The 13,770-nt window shown below is 36.2% G+C and overlaps 1 protein-coding gene across 2 annotated transcripts in view; it reads left to right on the forward strand.

Moving 5' to 3' along the window:
- Positions 1-6,812, forward strand: part of KIF20B (kinesin family member 20B) — a 69,624-nt gene extending 62,812 nt beyond the window's left edge. For both annotated transcript variants that reach the window (XM_002808505.4, XM_015147654.3), the window contains exons 30-33: positions 167-268; positions 616-766; positions 4,557-4,699; positions 5,844-6,812. In XM_002808505.4, the coding sequence (XP_002808551.4) occupies positions 167-268; positions 616-766; positions 4,557-4,699; positions 5,844-5,921 (474 nt within the window). In that variant the 3' untranslated portion in view covers positions 5,922-6,812. The remainder of the gene's footprint in view (positions 1-166; positions 269-615; positions 767-4,556; positions 4,700-5,843) is intronic.
- Positions 6,813-13,770: the final 6,958 nt, after the last annotated feature.

The raw sequence follows: 13,770 nt of genomic DNA on the forward strand, positions 1-13,770 counted from the left end.
ACCAAAAATAACCTCAGAGATTGCCATTGTCCTCTGAGTTCAAAATTGCCCTCGGTTAAGAGTCACTGTTTTAAGTGATAATATAGCTTTTTACATATTTTCTTTTTTGAGTCTAGAGAAAGAAAATATTGTCAAATTAACCGGTGCTAAAATTCATTATTTTTAGGACTTGGTGAAATGTGAAAATAAGAAGAATGCTACACCCAGAACTAATTTGAAATTTCCTGTTTCAGATGATAGAAATTCTTCTGTCAAAAAGGAACAAAAGGTGTGTCTTTTAATTTGTCCAAAATTATAGCAATTATCCAGAAATCCAATTGTGTTCCATTATAACTCATTTATCTTCTCTTTCCTATACGTCTAATTCAGTTGAGATGTAACCTTTAGCATTTGGCCAGTAGCAGCTACTTTATGTGTTTACTTCTGACTTTAACACTCTGCCTGAAAAACTCTTTTTGCCATTGTCTGACCCTTTTATCCCTGTCCTTATACACTAAATCTCAAGTTTCCTACCTGAGAATTCATAACCCGTCTCTGGCCTCTTTAATTCAGCTATGGCCATAACTATTTCCTTCTAACACTTATCAACAATAACAAAAAATGTTTGTTTATTAGGTTCCCACACATCCATCATCTAAGAAAACGTATTCTTTACGGAGTCAGGCATCCATAATTGGTGTAAACCTGGCCACTAAGAAAAAAGAAGGAACACTACAGAAATTTGGAGACTTCTTACAACATTCTCCCTCAATTCTTCAATCAAAAGGTTTGCAGAAAATTAATATAATGACCTTTTTTTGTTAGATGTGGGGTACATTTTAATACCTAATTGATATATAAACTCAACAACTGTTCAGTGAATATTATACTTCAAATAGGCATTGTCCTGTACTAGGTACTGTGGGAAGAAACATGTAAAAGGATGATAGATCTAGGTGTTCACTATGTAGTAGAGGAGAAAGGCAATATTTAAGTAACTGATCCAGAGCTGGCTACTTAATATAGTAATAGGGGTACAAGCAAAGGTATGATAGTATTGGAGGGAAAAGAGCTACTCTGATTGGGGGGCTTTGGGAAGATTTTTATGGGAGAGATAGGATTTACCCTGTGTATTGAAATGTGGGCAGGATTACACTCTCTAGGGTGTCCAAGGGTGAGAATACAGTCATGGGTTCTTAGTTTCTGTTTTTGATTGGGCCAGGAAATCCCCTTCCTCATCCCTGTTTTCTGCTTATCACTAGAGACAGAAACTAAAAACCATGGCTTCAGGCTGCTAAAAGCCTAAAACAAAATAAAACAGAACAAAAACAACAACAAAATAAGGGGGGTTGGACAAGTTTGCCAGTATTAGTATTATGGTATATATCCTTCTAGTGTTTTTTTCTATGCATATGTAAACACTATCTATTTATGTATATGTCAAAACACGTATTTTCATAAATACCTATTGAGTTTAGCTGCAAAACAGTATGATTAGTGCTTTTTTTCTTGATAATATAATGTGGACATATTGATACCTGTGTGTATATTAAGATATATACACGTGTGTGTGTGCACATATGTAGAAGGAATGGTTTTAACACAGGTGGAGTATCAGAAAAATGTAGGAAATGTTCATGCAATTACAGGCAGCAGTATGCATCTGGCATGTAGAATGTGGAAGGACTATCTTAGGGGTGAGATGGAGGAGTGGGTTTTTGTGAGGTTACCTGAGTGACAGCAATAGGATGAATTAGAGACCAGAGTGAGGAGTATAGGGAGGTAAAGGAACTAGAAGCAGGGGGCAGTTAAATTGAATCAAATAGGTTGTGTGAGAATACTTTTTGTGAAAACTTACCATAGACGTTTCCAAACTTTGTTGGTTCACAGTGCCCTTAATGTCTCAGTAATTAATTTCCATTTTGCCTCTGCACCCAAAGAACCACTAGCAGTCTCATGCATTAGAACTTAAGACCAAACAACCACTGAAAATTCAGCTTCTGAAAATCCAGATTGCAAAGATGATGTCATAATCAAAAGAAATGTAATTCAGTATCATTTTGAAACTGAACAACCTTGGGCTATTGAGCATCATTGTTTCCCCTGTAGATTGAAAATATCCTGAGGTGCTTCTATAGGTTTGCTGCAGCATGCCTTAGTACACAGTTTGGGAACTTCTGACCTATCAGACCCATTTGTATATTTATATACATTTAAAAAATACATACATTTAAAAAATGTGTTTGTGTAAACAGATAAAATATCTGGAGGGACAAACAGCAAACTGTTAAATGTCTAAATTTGGAGAGGAGGGGCATCTTTTCTTTAGAGTCCTTTAGGCTTATTGATTACTACTTTTATATTAAAAAGCAATGTATTTTCAAGGAGAGGTAGGTAGCTATAATAAGTACGTAATCAGGTAAGGGTAACGATTCTCTTACTTCATTGACTTGGTTCCTTAACAGCTTCCCTACCAATGCACTTGACATACATTTTTTTTTTCCGTTTTTCTTTTTGTTTTCACTTATTTCTAGAAATATAAGATATCCATATTTTGGACTGTAACTGTAATACATATTTGTTGTTTTGGGCCACTTGGAAATATAGAGAGAAAAGAAAAAATGGAGATTAGTTCTTAAAATTCTGCTGCTCCTTGTAACCACTGTTAATCCATCGCTTAGTATCACCGGTCTCCCAGCTTGCCCCTCTTGTCATCTCCCATCCATTCATACATGACAGAATGTTCCCTTCAGAGTGCAGATTGAATTTTGTTACTCCTCTGAGCCTTTAATGATTTCTCGTTCTTCTGAATGACCCGATTTCTGACTCTCTCCAGTCTATCTCTTATTATTCTACGGTTTGATAACTAGCCAGCTTCAATCCTGCTAGCTTCTGACAGTTCCTAGAATTTGCCAATTTCTTTCTTACCTTCATATCATTGATTTCTTTCTCTTTTTCCTGTGCTTTCTTTTATCTGGAACACACCCTGGCTTTTCTCATAGCTGCCCTCTTACACTTGAGCCCTCATAGCTGATGCAACTTTATTAGGGAGACACCTTCCTTCATCAGCCTTTCACTACACCTTATCCCCAGCATCGCTTAATCTTTATTGTTCATTCCTATTTTTTGTCTTAGCACTTTTTAAACTATAATTCTTTGCTTTCTTATTATCTTTTACACTAGAATATAATCTGCACAAGGACAAAATGTCTTGTCTAGTTCATACTGTCAGCTCTTAGTACAGTGGCTAGCACATAGTGGTGATGAGTTTGGCTCTAGGCCAACATATATATGAGTTTTAAACATTTCTGTTTTTTTTAGGCTGTACCATAGGCAATTACAAAGACTTACCTGACAAGCCTCCCTTTCCACACCAGACTTGATGCATAGATAGTGCGTTATAATCTCTTAAGGGAGTTATAGTCAAGGATCCAGCCCCCGCCGAAGCTAGTCATGCTCTTACTCATATTTGCATATTTACCCTGAGTGCCTCCATTCAGAGCCTCTTTATTGAGGCCTTTGGTAGAGGCCTTCTTATGGAGGGGAACGGGAGGGGGAACCTTGAAGACACTTTTCTCTACTGTAACTGGGTACTTTTTCACGTATAGCTCCCTCCAACCTCCAGCCCTGAAGTCTATAAAACTGCAGGAGCCTTTTGTTTGGGGCTGCCTGGGTAGTAAAATGATCACCACTTCTACGCTGATCTGGATTATTCTGTGGGGGACTATAGAAGAGGGTGGGTAGGAGCTGGTGCTTTCTCAGGTTTAGCCTCTTGCATATACTGTTGAAATAAGTGGTTAAAAAGCTGGGTTGTTACTTTCATTTTGGTTTGTTGTCTTAATTGGCTCCTCCGATACCTGGACTCAGCTCTTTCAAGCCCAACTCAGCCCTTAACAAGTAGTCTCTCAGTTTAGTCTATTTCCTTAAATGTTTTTTCCATTTAAAAAAATATATATTTGATACCACATGTGTGTGAATTTCTATCCAGGAATTTTCCCAAATGGAAATATATTTTCTATTAAAATAAAAAAAAGCAATGTACATAGTAAGGAATTTTAAAATTCCTATTCTACTTCCTAAAAGCAATCAGCTGTTAACACTTTGGTTTCTGTCCGCTTGCGTGTGGACTCCAAGTAAAGGGTTTACGAAGTATGTTCACGCAGTACTCATTGTGCATAACTTTATGCATGAGCATTGAAGTAGATCATCTACCACCTTATTTTTAATACTGCATGATCCAGTATGTGTGTATCCTGCTTTTTTGCTTAACATAGCATAAACATTTTCCAAGTCATTAAAGATGCCTGAGATTTTTTACTACATTGAACATTAATCAAATACTTTATTTATTTGCTTTTTTTTTGCTGTTGATCATTATTTCATGTTTTTTTGACATTTACTTTTTTTCTTTGTGATTTGTCTATTCATGCCCTTTCACCATATATGTATTGCAGTGTTTTTAATTTGTGTATGTTCATTCTTTATTAAGGATTTCAAACCATCTTTATTAAGGATTTCAAACCACCTTTGCAGTTAGAAAATTATTTCAGGAACTAATTAACATTTTTATTTTATAGCAAAGAAGATAATTGAAACAATGAGCTCTTCAAAGCTCTCAAATGTAGAAGCAAGTAAAGAAAATGTGTCTCAACCCAAACGAGTCAAACGGAAATTATACACAACTGAAATTTCATCTCCTATTGATATATCAGGCCAAGTGGTAAGCTAGTAGTATTTCCATTTTCATCAATGTAAAACTGTTCATGTTCTTTTTAATTTTTTACAGTGGTTTGAATTTCAGTTCTTTAGATCTCTGAAAACATGCTTTAAAAGTCATGCTTTTAGTCTCACATGTGTTAAGTTTATACTAATTAAATATAAATACTGTGTTAATGTATACAAGTGTCATGTATTTGCATTTGAAAATGCATCAGAGGAATTTATTTCCAATAATAGAATTGTCACCATTTAACTTATTTGCCTCCAAAATCTTTTTTTTTCTTTTTCTTTTTTAAATCACAAGAGTTGTGCAAATCTGCACCCAAGTGTTCCTGGTAAAAATATAAAATTGACATTCAGCCATTTCCTCCCACCTTTCCCCTAAGCCTTTGAGGATCTATTAGGAAGAGACTGTAGCTATCACCCTGACTCTATGACTCATTCTTCTGATTCAGAACAGTATGTCCTGCCACAGGGAAAGCTCAAATTTTCTGTCATGCTTGCATTTGCTTAGTGGATGCAAGTGAAGGTAAAAAAGCAATTAAAAGAAATTAAAAAAAATTAAAAGGAAGTGGCCAAGAAAAATCAGGAGAAACCTTTTTTGCAACAACAGCTTTCAGATATGAGATTTTTTGAATGCAAGATGTAAAGAGTTAGGGTAAATTAGGGCATGGTGTTGTAAGTATCATTCTGTCAGTCATTTTTGAGCATCTGTTTGATTAGTACATAATTTCTTCCCTTGGCTGAAAATTGTTTTCTTAGTTACTATGTAATGTGCTTTCTACTTTCTAAGTTAGACATTTGTTGCCATGAAAGATCATTTCTTAAAAATTATTTGAGGCACTTGTCTCCAAATATTTTCATAATTATTTTAAGCTATATCTGCCTTGAATTCAATAGAGTCTAGGTTATTTTACTTCTAGAATTTGGTAGTGTTGAATCTTTTACAAAGTCTATTTTTTAAAGAAATTTTTATAGAAATGGTATAAGTACCATCTTCTTATAAAAGTTTAAGTAAAAAAGTTCTCCAGTGTATCATTCATTTCTGTTATTAAGCACATGGACATGTCTTATTCATTATAAATGAGCTTTGATTTTTATTTTCACTTACAAGCTTTGAAAAACTATGGAATTTTTAATTTCAGATTTTAATGGACCAGAAAATGAAGGAGAGTGATCACCAGATTATCAAACGACGACTTCGAACAAAAACAGCCAAATAAATCACTTATGGAAATGTTTAATATAAATTTTATAGTCATAATCATTGGAACTTGCATCCTGACTTTGTAAAGATAATTGTATATATTATGCATTAAATCACTCTGCATATAGATTTGCTGTTTTATACATAGTATAATTTTAATTCAATAAATAAGTCAAAATTTGTGTATTTTTATAAGCCTTTTTTGTAATAGCTTCTTTCAAACTGTATTTCCCTGTTATCTCAGGCATTGGATCAGTGAAGAGCCTAGGAAAGAGGCTGTTATTCTCATGTATTTTGCTATACAGGATGTAATAGGTCAGATACTTGGTTTACTTATATTTAACAATGTCTTATGAATTGTTTTTTACTTTATCTGTTATACAACTGGTTTTACATATCTGTTTAGATTATAGCTAGGATTTGGAGAGTGTGTACAGATCACAAAACATGTATATACATTATTTAGAAAAGATCTCAAGTCTTTAATTAGAATGTCTCACTTCTTTTATAAAAATTTTGTGGGTACATAGTACATGTATATATTTACGGGGTTCATGAGATGCTTTGACACAGGCATGCAATGTGAAATACGTACATCATGGAGAATGAGGTATCCATCCCCTCAAGCATTTTTCCTTTGAATTACAAATAATCCAGTTACATTCTTTAAATCATTTAAAAATATACGAGTAAGTTATTATTGATTATAGTCACCCTATTGTGCTATCAAATAGTAGATCATACTCATTCTTTTTATTTCATTTGTTTTTGTACCCATTAACCATCCCCACCTTCCCCTGCAACTCTCAGTACCCTTACCAGACACTGGTAACCATTCTTCTACTCTGTATGTCCATAAGGTCAATTGATTTTATTTTTAGATCCCATAAATAAATGAGAACATGCAGTCTTTGTCTTTCTGTGCCTGGCTTATTAACATAATAATCTCCAGTTCCATCCATGTTATTGCAAATGACAGGATTTCATTCTTTTTTTATGGCTGAATGTTTGTGTCCCACATTTTTTTTATCTAGTCATCTGTTGATAGACACTTAGGTTGCTTCCAAATCTTAACTATGGTAAACAGTGCTGTAACAAACATAGGAGTGCAGATCTCTCTTCTGTTTCCTTTCTTTTGGGTACATACCCAGCAGTGGGATTGCTGGACCATATGGTAGCTCAATTTTTAGTTTTTTGAGGAAGCTCCAAACTGTTTTTCATAGTGGTTTTACTAATTTACATTCCTACCAACAGTATACAAGTTTTCCTTTTTCTCTATATCCTCATCAGCATTTGTTATTGCCTATCTTTCGGATATAAGTCATTTTAACTGGGGTGAGATGATATCTTATTGTAGTTTTGATTTGCATTCCTCTGATGATCTGTAATGTTGATCACCTTTTCATATGCCTGTTTGCCATTTTTATGTCTTCTTTTGAGAAATGTGTATTTAAATCTTTTGCCCTTTTTTTTTTTTTGGTCAGTTTATTAGATGCTTTCCTATAGAGTTGTTTGAACGCCTTACATATTCTTGTTATTAATCCCTTGTTAGAGGGATAGTTTGCAAATGTTTTTTCTCTCATTCTGTGAGTTGTTTCTTCACTTTGTTGTTTGTGTTCTTTGCTGTGCAGAAGCTTTAAACTTGAGGGGATCCCATTTGTCCATTTTTGCTTTGGTTGCCTGTGCTTGTGGGGTATTTATCTAGTAGAAATCTTTGCCTAGGCCAATGTTCTGGAGATTTTCCTCAATGATTTCTTATAGTAGTTTCACAGCTTGAGGTCTTAGATCTACCTCTTTAATCCATTTTGATTTGTTTTTTGTATAAGTGAAGAGATAGGGGTCCAGTTTCATTCTTTTACGTGGGGATATCCAATTTTCTCAGCACCATTTATTAAAGAGACTGTCTTTTCCCCATTGTAAGTTTTTGGCACCTTTGTCAAAAATGAGTTCACTGTAGTTGTGTGGATTTGTTTCTGGGTTATTTATTCTGTCCCATTGGTGTATGTGTCTGCTTTTATGTCAGTACCAGGCTGTTTTGGTTACTGTAGGTCTGTGGTATAATTTGAAGTCAGGTAACGTGATTCCTCCAGTTTTGTCCTTTTAGCTTAGGATAGTTTTGGCTATTCTGGGTCTTTAGTGGGTCCATATAGATTGTAGGATTGTTTTTTCTATTTCTGTGAAGAATGTAATTGGTATTTTGATAGGGATTGCATTGTAACTGTAGAATGCTTTGGGTAGTGTGGGCATTTTAACAATACTGATTTGTCCAATCCATGAACACGGAATATTTGTTCATGTTTTGGGGTCCTCTTCAATTTTCTTCATTAGTGTTTTATAGTTTTCTTTATAGATATCTTTCACTTCTTTGGTTAATTTCTAGGTATTTAATTTTATGTGTGGCTATTGTAAATGAGATTGTTTTTTAAATTTCTTTTTCAAATTGTTTGCTGTTGGCATATAGAAATGCTACTGATTTTTGTATGTTGATTTTGTATCCTGCAACTTTACTAAATTTATCAGCTCTAATAATTTTCTTGTGGTCTCTCGGTTTTTCCAAATATAAGATTATATCATCAGTGAACAAGAATAATTTGACTTCTTCCTTTTCAAGGATGCCCTTTGGTATCTTTTTCTTCTCGGATTGTTCTAGCTAGGACTTCCAGTACTATGTTGAATAGCAGTGGTGAAAGTGGGCATCCTTGTGTTCCAAATCTTAGAAGAAAGGCTTTCAGTTTTTCCCCATTCAGTATGATACTAGCTGTGGGTCTGTCATATATGGCTTTTATTATGTTGAAGTATATTCCATCTATATCCAGCTTTTTGAGGGCTTTTATCATGAAGGGATGTTGAATTTTATCAAATGCCCTTTCAACATGAATTGAAATGATCATATGGTTTTTATTCCTCATTCTGTTGATGTGATATAGCACATTCATTGATTTGTGTATGTTGAACCATCCTTGCATCCCAGCGATGAATCCCACTTGGTCATGATGAATGATCTTTCTAATGTATTGTTGAATTCAACTTGCTAGTACTTTGTTGAGGATTTTTGCATCAATATTCATCAGAGACATTGGCCTGCAGTTTTCTTTTTGGTGTGTCTTTGTGTGTTCTTGGTATCAGGGTAATACTGGCCTTGTAGAATGCATTTGGAAGTGTTCCCTCCTCTGTATTTTGGAATAGTTTGAGTAGGATTGGTATTAGTTCTTTAAATGTTTGGTAGAATTCAGCTGTGAATCCATTGGATCCCGGGGTTTTCTTTACTGGGAGGCTTTTAATTATGACTTTGATCTCGTTACTTACTGGCCTGTTCAGATTATGGATTTCCTCCTGATTGAATCTTGGTAGGTTTTGTGTATCTAGGAATTTTGTCCATTTCTTCTAGATTTTCCAATTTGTTGACATGTGGTTGCTCATAGTAGCCTCTAATTTCTGTGGTATCAGTTGTATTATCTCCTTTTTCATTTCTGATTTTATTTGAATCTTCTCTCTTTTTTTCTTAGTCTGGCTAAAGGTTTGTGTTTAACTTTTCAAAAGCCAACTTTTTGTTTCATTGATCTTTTGTATTTGTAATTTCAATTTTGTTTATTTCTGCTCCGATCTTTATTATTTCTTTTCTACTAATTTTGGGTGTGGTTTGCTCTTGCTTTTCTAGTTCTTTAAGGTGCATTGTTAAGTTGTTTATTTGAAGTTTTTCCTCTTTTTTTGATGTAGGTAGGCACTTAGAGCTATAAATTCCCTATGAGTACTACTTTTTCTATATCTCCTAAGTTTTGGTGTGGTGAGTTTCTGTTATCATTTGTTTCAAGAAATTGTTTAGTTTCATAATTTCTTTATTGACCCATTGGTCATTCAGGAGCATATTAATTTCTATGTATTTTTATAGTTTCCAAAATTTCTCTTGTTATTAATTTCTAGTTTTATTCCATTGTAGTCAGAGAGGATGCTTGATGATGTTTCAATTTTTTTGAATGTGTTAAGGCTTATTTTGTGAGCTAAAATGTGGTCTTTGAGAAGGCTCCATGTGCCGAGGAAAAAAGTATGTATTCTGCAGCTCTTGGATGAAATGTTATATAAATATCTGTTTAATATTATATCCATGTGGTCTGTAGTACAGATTAAGTCTGATGTTTCTTTTTGATATTCTGTGAAGATCTGTCCAATGCTGCAAGTGGGATAAAGTCCCCAGCTATTATTGTATTCAGGCCTATCTTGCTCTTTACTTTTAATGATATTTGCTTTATATATCTGATGTGCCAGTTTGGATTCATTTATATTTACCATTGTTATATCAATACTCTTGCTTAGTTGATACCTTTTTCATTATGTAAGGACTTTCTTTGTCCCTTTTTATAGTTATTTTGTTGAAATTGATTTAGTCTGATATAACTGTAGTGACTCCTGCTCTTTTGGTTTCCATTGGCATGGAATATATTTTTCCCTCTCTTTATTACAGTCTGTGTCTTTATAGGCAAAGTGTGCAAAGTGTGTTTCTTGTAGGTAACATATCAATGGGTCTTGTTTTATCATCCATTCAGTCAGTTCATATCTTTAGATTGGAGAGTTTAGTTCACTTACATTTTATGTTGTTATTGATAAGTAAGGGCTCACTGCTGTCATTTTGTTGTTTGTTTTCTGGTCTTCTTTCTTTCTGACTTCCTCTAGGGAAGGTGATTTTTCTCTGGTGATAATATTTAATTTATTGGTTTTTATTTTTTGTATATTCATTATATATATATATATGTGTATATATATATTTGGTTTGAGGTTACCATGAAGCTTGCAAATACTATCTTATAACCCATTATTTTGACCTGATAACAGCATTATTTATGTACATAAACGAGCGAAAATAAAACTAATAAAAACTACTTTTTAACTTCATACCCCTGCTTATTAACTTTTTGTTGTTTCTATTCATATCTTATTGTATTGACTATGTCTTGAGTTGTTGTAGTTATTTTGATTGGTTTGTCATTTAGTCTTTCTACTTAGGATGAGAGTAGTTTACACACTATAGGTACAGAGTTATAATGTTCTATGTTTTTCTGTGTACTTACTATTACCAGTGAGATTTGTTTTTTCAGGGGATTGTTTATTACTCATTAATCCCCTTTTCTTTCTGATTGAAGTACTCCCTTTAGCATTTCTAGTTGGACAGGTCTGGTATTGATGAAATCCCTCAGCTCTTGTTTGTCTGGGAAAGTCTTTATTTCTTCTTCATGTGTGATATACTATCCTAGGATAAAAGTTTTTTCCTTTCAGCACTATAAGTATGTCTTGCCACTCTCTCCTGGCTTGTGTGATTTCCACTGAAAAGTCTACTGCCAGATATATTGGAGCTCCATTGTATATTATTTGTTTCTTTTTTCTTGCTGCTTTTAGAATCCTTTCTTTTTCCTTCACCTTTGGGAATTTAATTATTAAATGCCTTGAGGTAGTCTTCTTTGAGTTAAATCTGCTTGATGTTCCATAACCTTGTACTTGGATATTGATATCTTTCTCTAGGTTTAGGAAGTTCTCTGTTACTATCCCTTTGAATTTCTATCCCTCTGCCTCTTCTTTAAGGCCAATAACTCTTAGATTTGTCTTTTGAGGCTGTCTTCTATATAGATCCTGTTGCCATGCTTCGTTGTTTTTTATTCTTTTTTGTCTCCTCTGACCGTATTTTGAATGTTTGTCCTCAAGCTCACTAATTATTCTCCTTGATCAGTTCTGCTATTAAAGGACTTGGATGCATTCTTCACTATGCCAATTACATTTTTCAGCTTCAGAACTTCTGCTTGATTTAAAAAAAATTATTTTAATCCCTTTGTTAAATTTATCTTACAGAATTTATCTGAATTCCTTCTCTGTGTTATCTGGAATTTCTTTGAGTTTCCTCGACATAGTTATTCTGAATTCTCTGTCTAAAAAGTCACATATCTCTGTTTCTCCAGGATTGGTCCCAGGTGCCTTATTTAGTCATTTGGTGATGTCATGCTTTCCTGGATGGTGTTGATGCTAGTAGATGTTCTTTGAGCCATGAAGAGTTAGGTATTTATTGTAGTCTTCACTGTCTGGGCTCATTTTTGTAGCTGTCCTACAAAATGAGGTCATGCTTTTCAGATATTTGAAAGGACTTGGGTGTTGTGATCTAAGCTGTATCTACTTTAGGGGGCACCTGAAGCCCACTAACACTGTGGTTCTTCCAGGCTTACAGGAGTATAGCCTTGCTGGTCTTGGACAAGCCCTGGGAGGATTCTTTGGATTACTAGGCAGAGATTCTTGTTCCCTTTTCTTATTTTCTCCCAAACATACAGAGTCCTCTCTATTCTGAACCATGTAGAGCTGGGAGTGGAGTGACTCAAGAACCCCTGTGGCCACCACCACTGTGATTGTACTGGGTCATACCTGAAGCCAGCACAGCACTGGGTCTTGCCCAAGGCCTGCTATAACCTCTCCCTGGCTGCTGCCTATGTTGGCTTAAGACCCCAGGGCTCTACAATCATCAAGTGGCAAAGCCAGCCAGGCCTGCGTCCTTCCCATGAAGGCGGTGAGTGCCCCTAAACCCTGGATGGGCCCAGAAGTATTGTCTGGGAGTCAGGGACTAGAGTCAAAAACCTTAGAAATTTACTTGGTGTTCTGTTGTATTGTGGCTGAGCCAGCATTCAAACTACATAATGCAGTCTTTCTAACTCTTTTGTCACCTTTCCAAAGGGAGTGGAGCCTCACTCTGTAGCCGCCACCACCCCCTGCCACAAGGAGTACTGCCAGAGTATCGCAGATGTTCCCTTAAGGCTTAGGGTCACTTAAGTCAGCTTGTCTTGAATGCTGCCTGGCCTGGGACCCATCCTTGAAAGCAGTGGGTTCCCCTCTGGCCCAGGGCAGTTCCAGAAATTCCCATCCAAGAGTCAAATCCTGGAATTGGGGACCCCAAAGGTCCGCTTGATGCTCTACCCCATTGTGGCCGTGCTGGTACCTAAGGTGCAGGATAAAGTCCCCTTCACTTTTGCCTGTGCTTTCTCAAGCAGAAGTTTTACACCATAGCCACCAAAGCTGGTTATGTGCTGAGTCTCAACTGAAGCCAGCAAGCCTCAGAGATTCACCCAGGGCCTTCTTGTGGTATCTGGGTATTGCACTGGTTATTAAAGGCCCAAGGGCTCCTCAGCAGGTGATGAATGCTGGCTGGGATAGGTCCTTTCCTTGAAGGCATTGGGTTCTCTTCTGTCCCGGGGTGTGTCTAGAAATATCTTCTGGGAGCTAGGGCCTGGAATGGGTGCCTCACGACTCTGACTAGGGCCCTTCCCTGCTGTGGCTGAGCTGGTATCCAAGATTCAAGACAAAGTGCTCCTCACTCTTTTCTCACTTCTACTCAAGTGGCAGAAGGGGGTCTGTTTTGGAACCATGAACTGTGTAGCGTGGTGTTAGGGGGTAGGGGTTATGCTAGCATCCCCTTGGCTGCCATTCAGATGTCACATGCCCCTCCTGTTCACTGTCCCTGGGCCTAATTTGGCACTAAGACTCTCCCAGGAGTTGCTGTCCTTACGGCCTAGACTGCCTTTCAAGTTTACTTGGAGACACAGAGTCCTGTAGCTGGCATTGGTGAGGTTTGCAGGAACTCAAGTTCTGACTGCTGATTTTGGTGGTTCTCCTCTGGCTACAGCTGGTTTCATTGCTTTCTCCATGGTGGGTGTCAGTTGAGTTTGGCTCAGCTTTCCTTTCTACTCTAACAGGACAGCACTGAGTTCAGTGCCTCATAATTTTCTGTGTTCTCCCTTCCTCAGTGCCCAGAGAAGCTCTCAACACCATGCTGCTGCTGGGGGTGGGGGAAGGGTGGCATAGATGATTCAGGGATACTTTTTTTTTTGTCTCTTCACTGC

This window comes from Macaca mulatta, chromosome 9 (assembly GCF_049350105.2).
Source record: "Macaca mulatta isolate MMU2019108-1 chromosome 9, T2T-MMU8v2.0, whole genome shotgun sequence".
Taxonomy (NCBI): Eukaryota; Metazoa; Chordata; class Mammalia; order Primates; family Cercopithecidae; genus Macaca; species Macaca mulatta.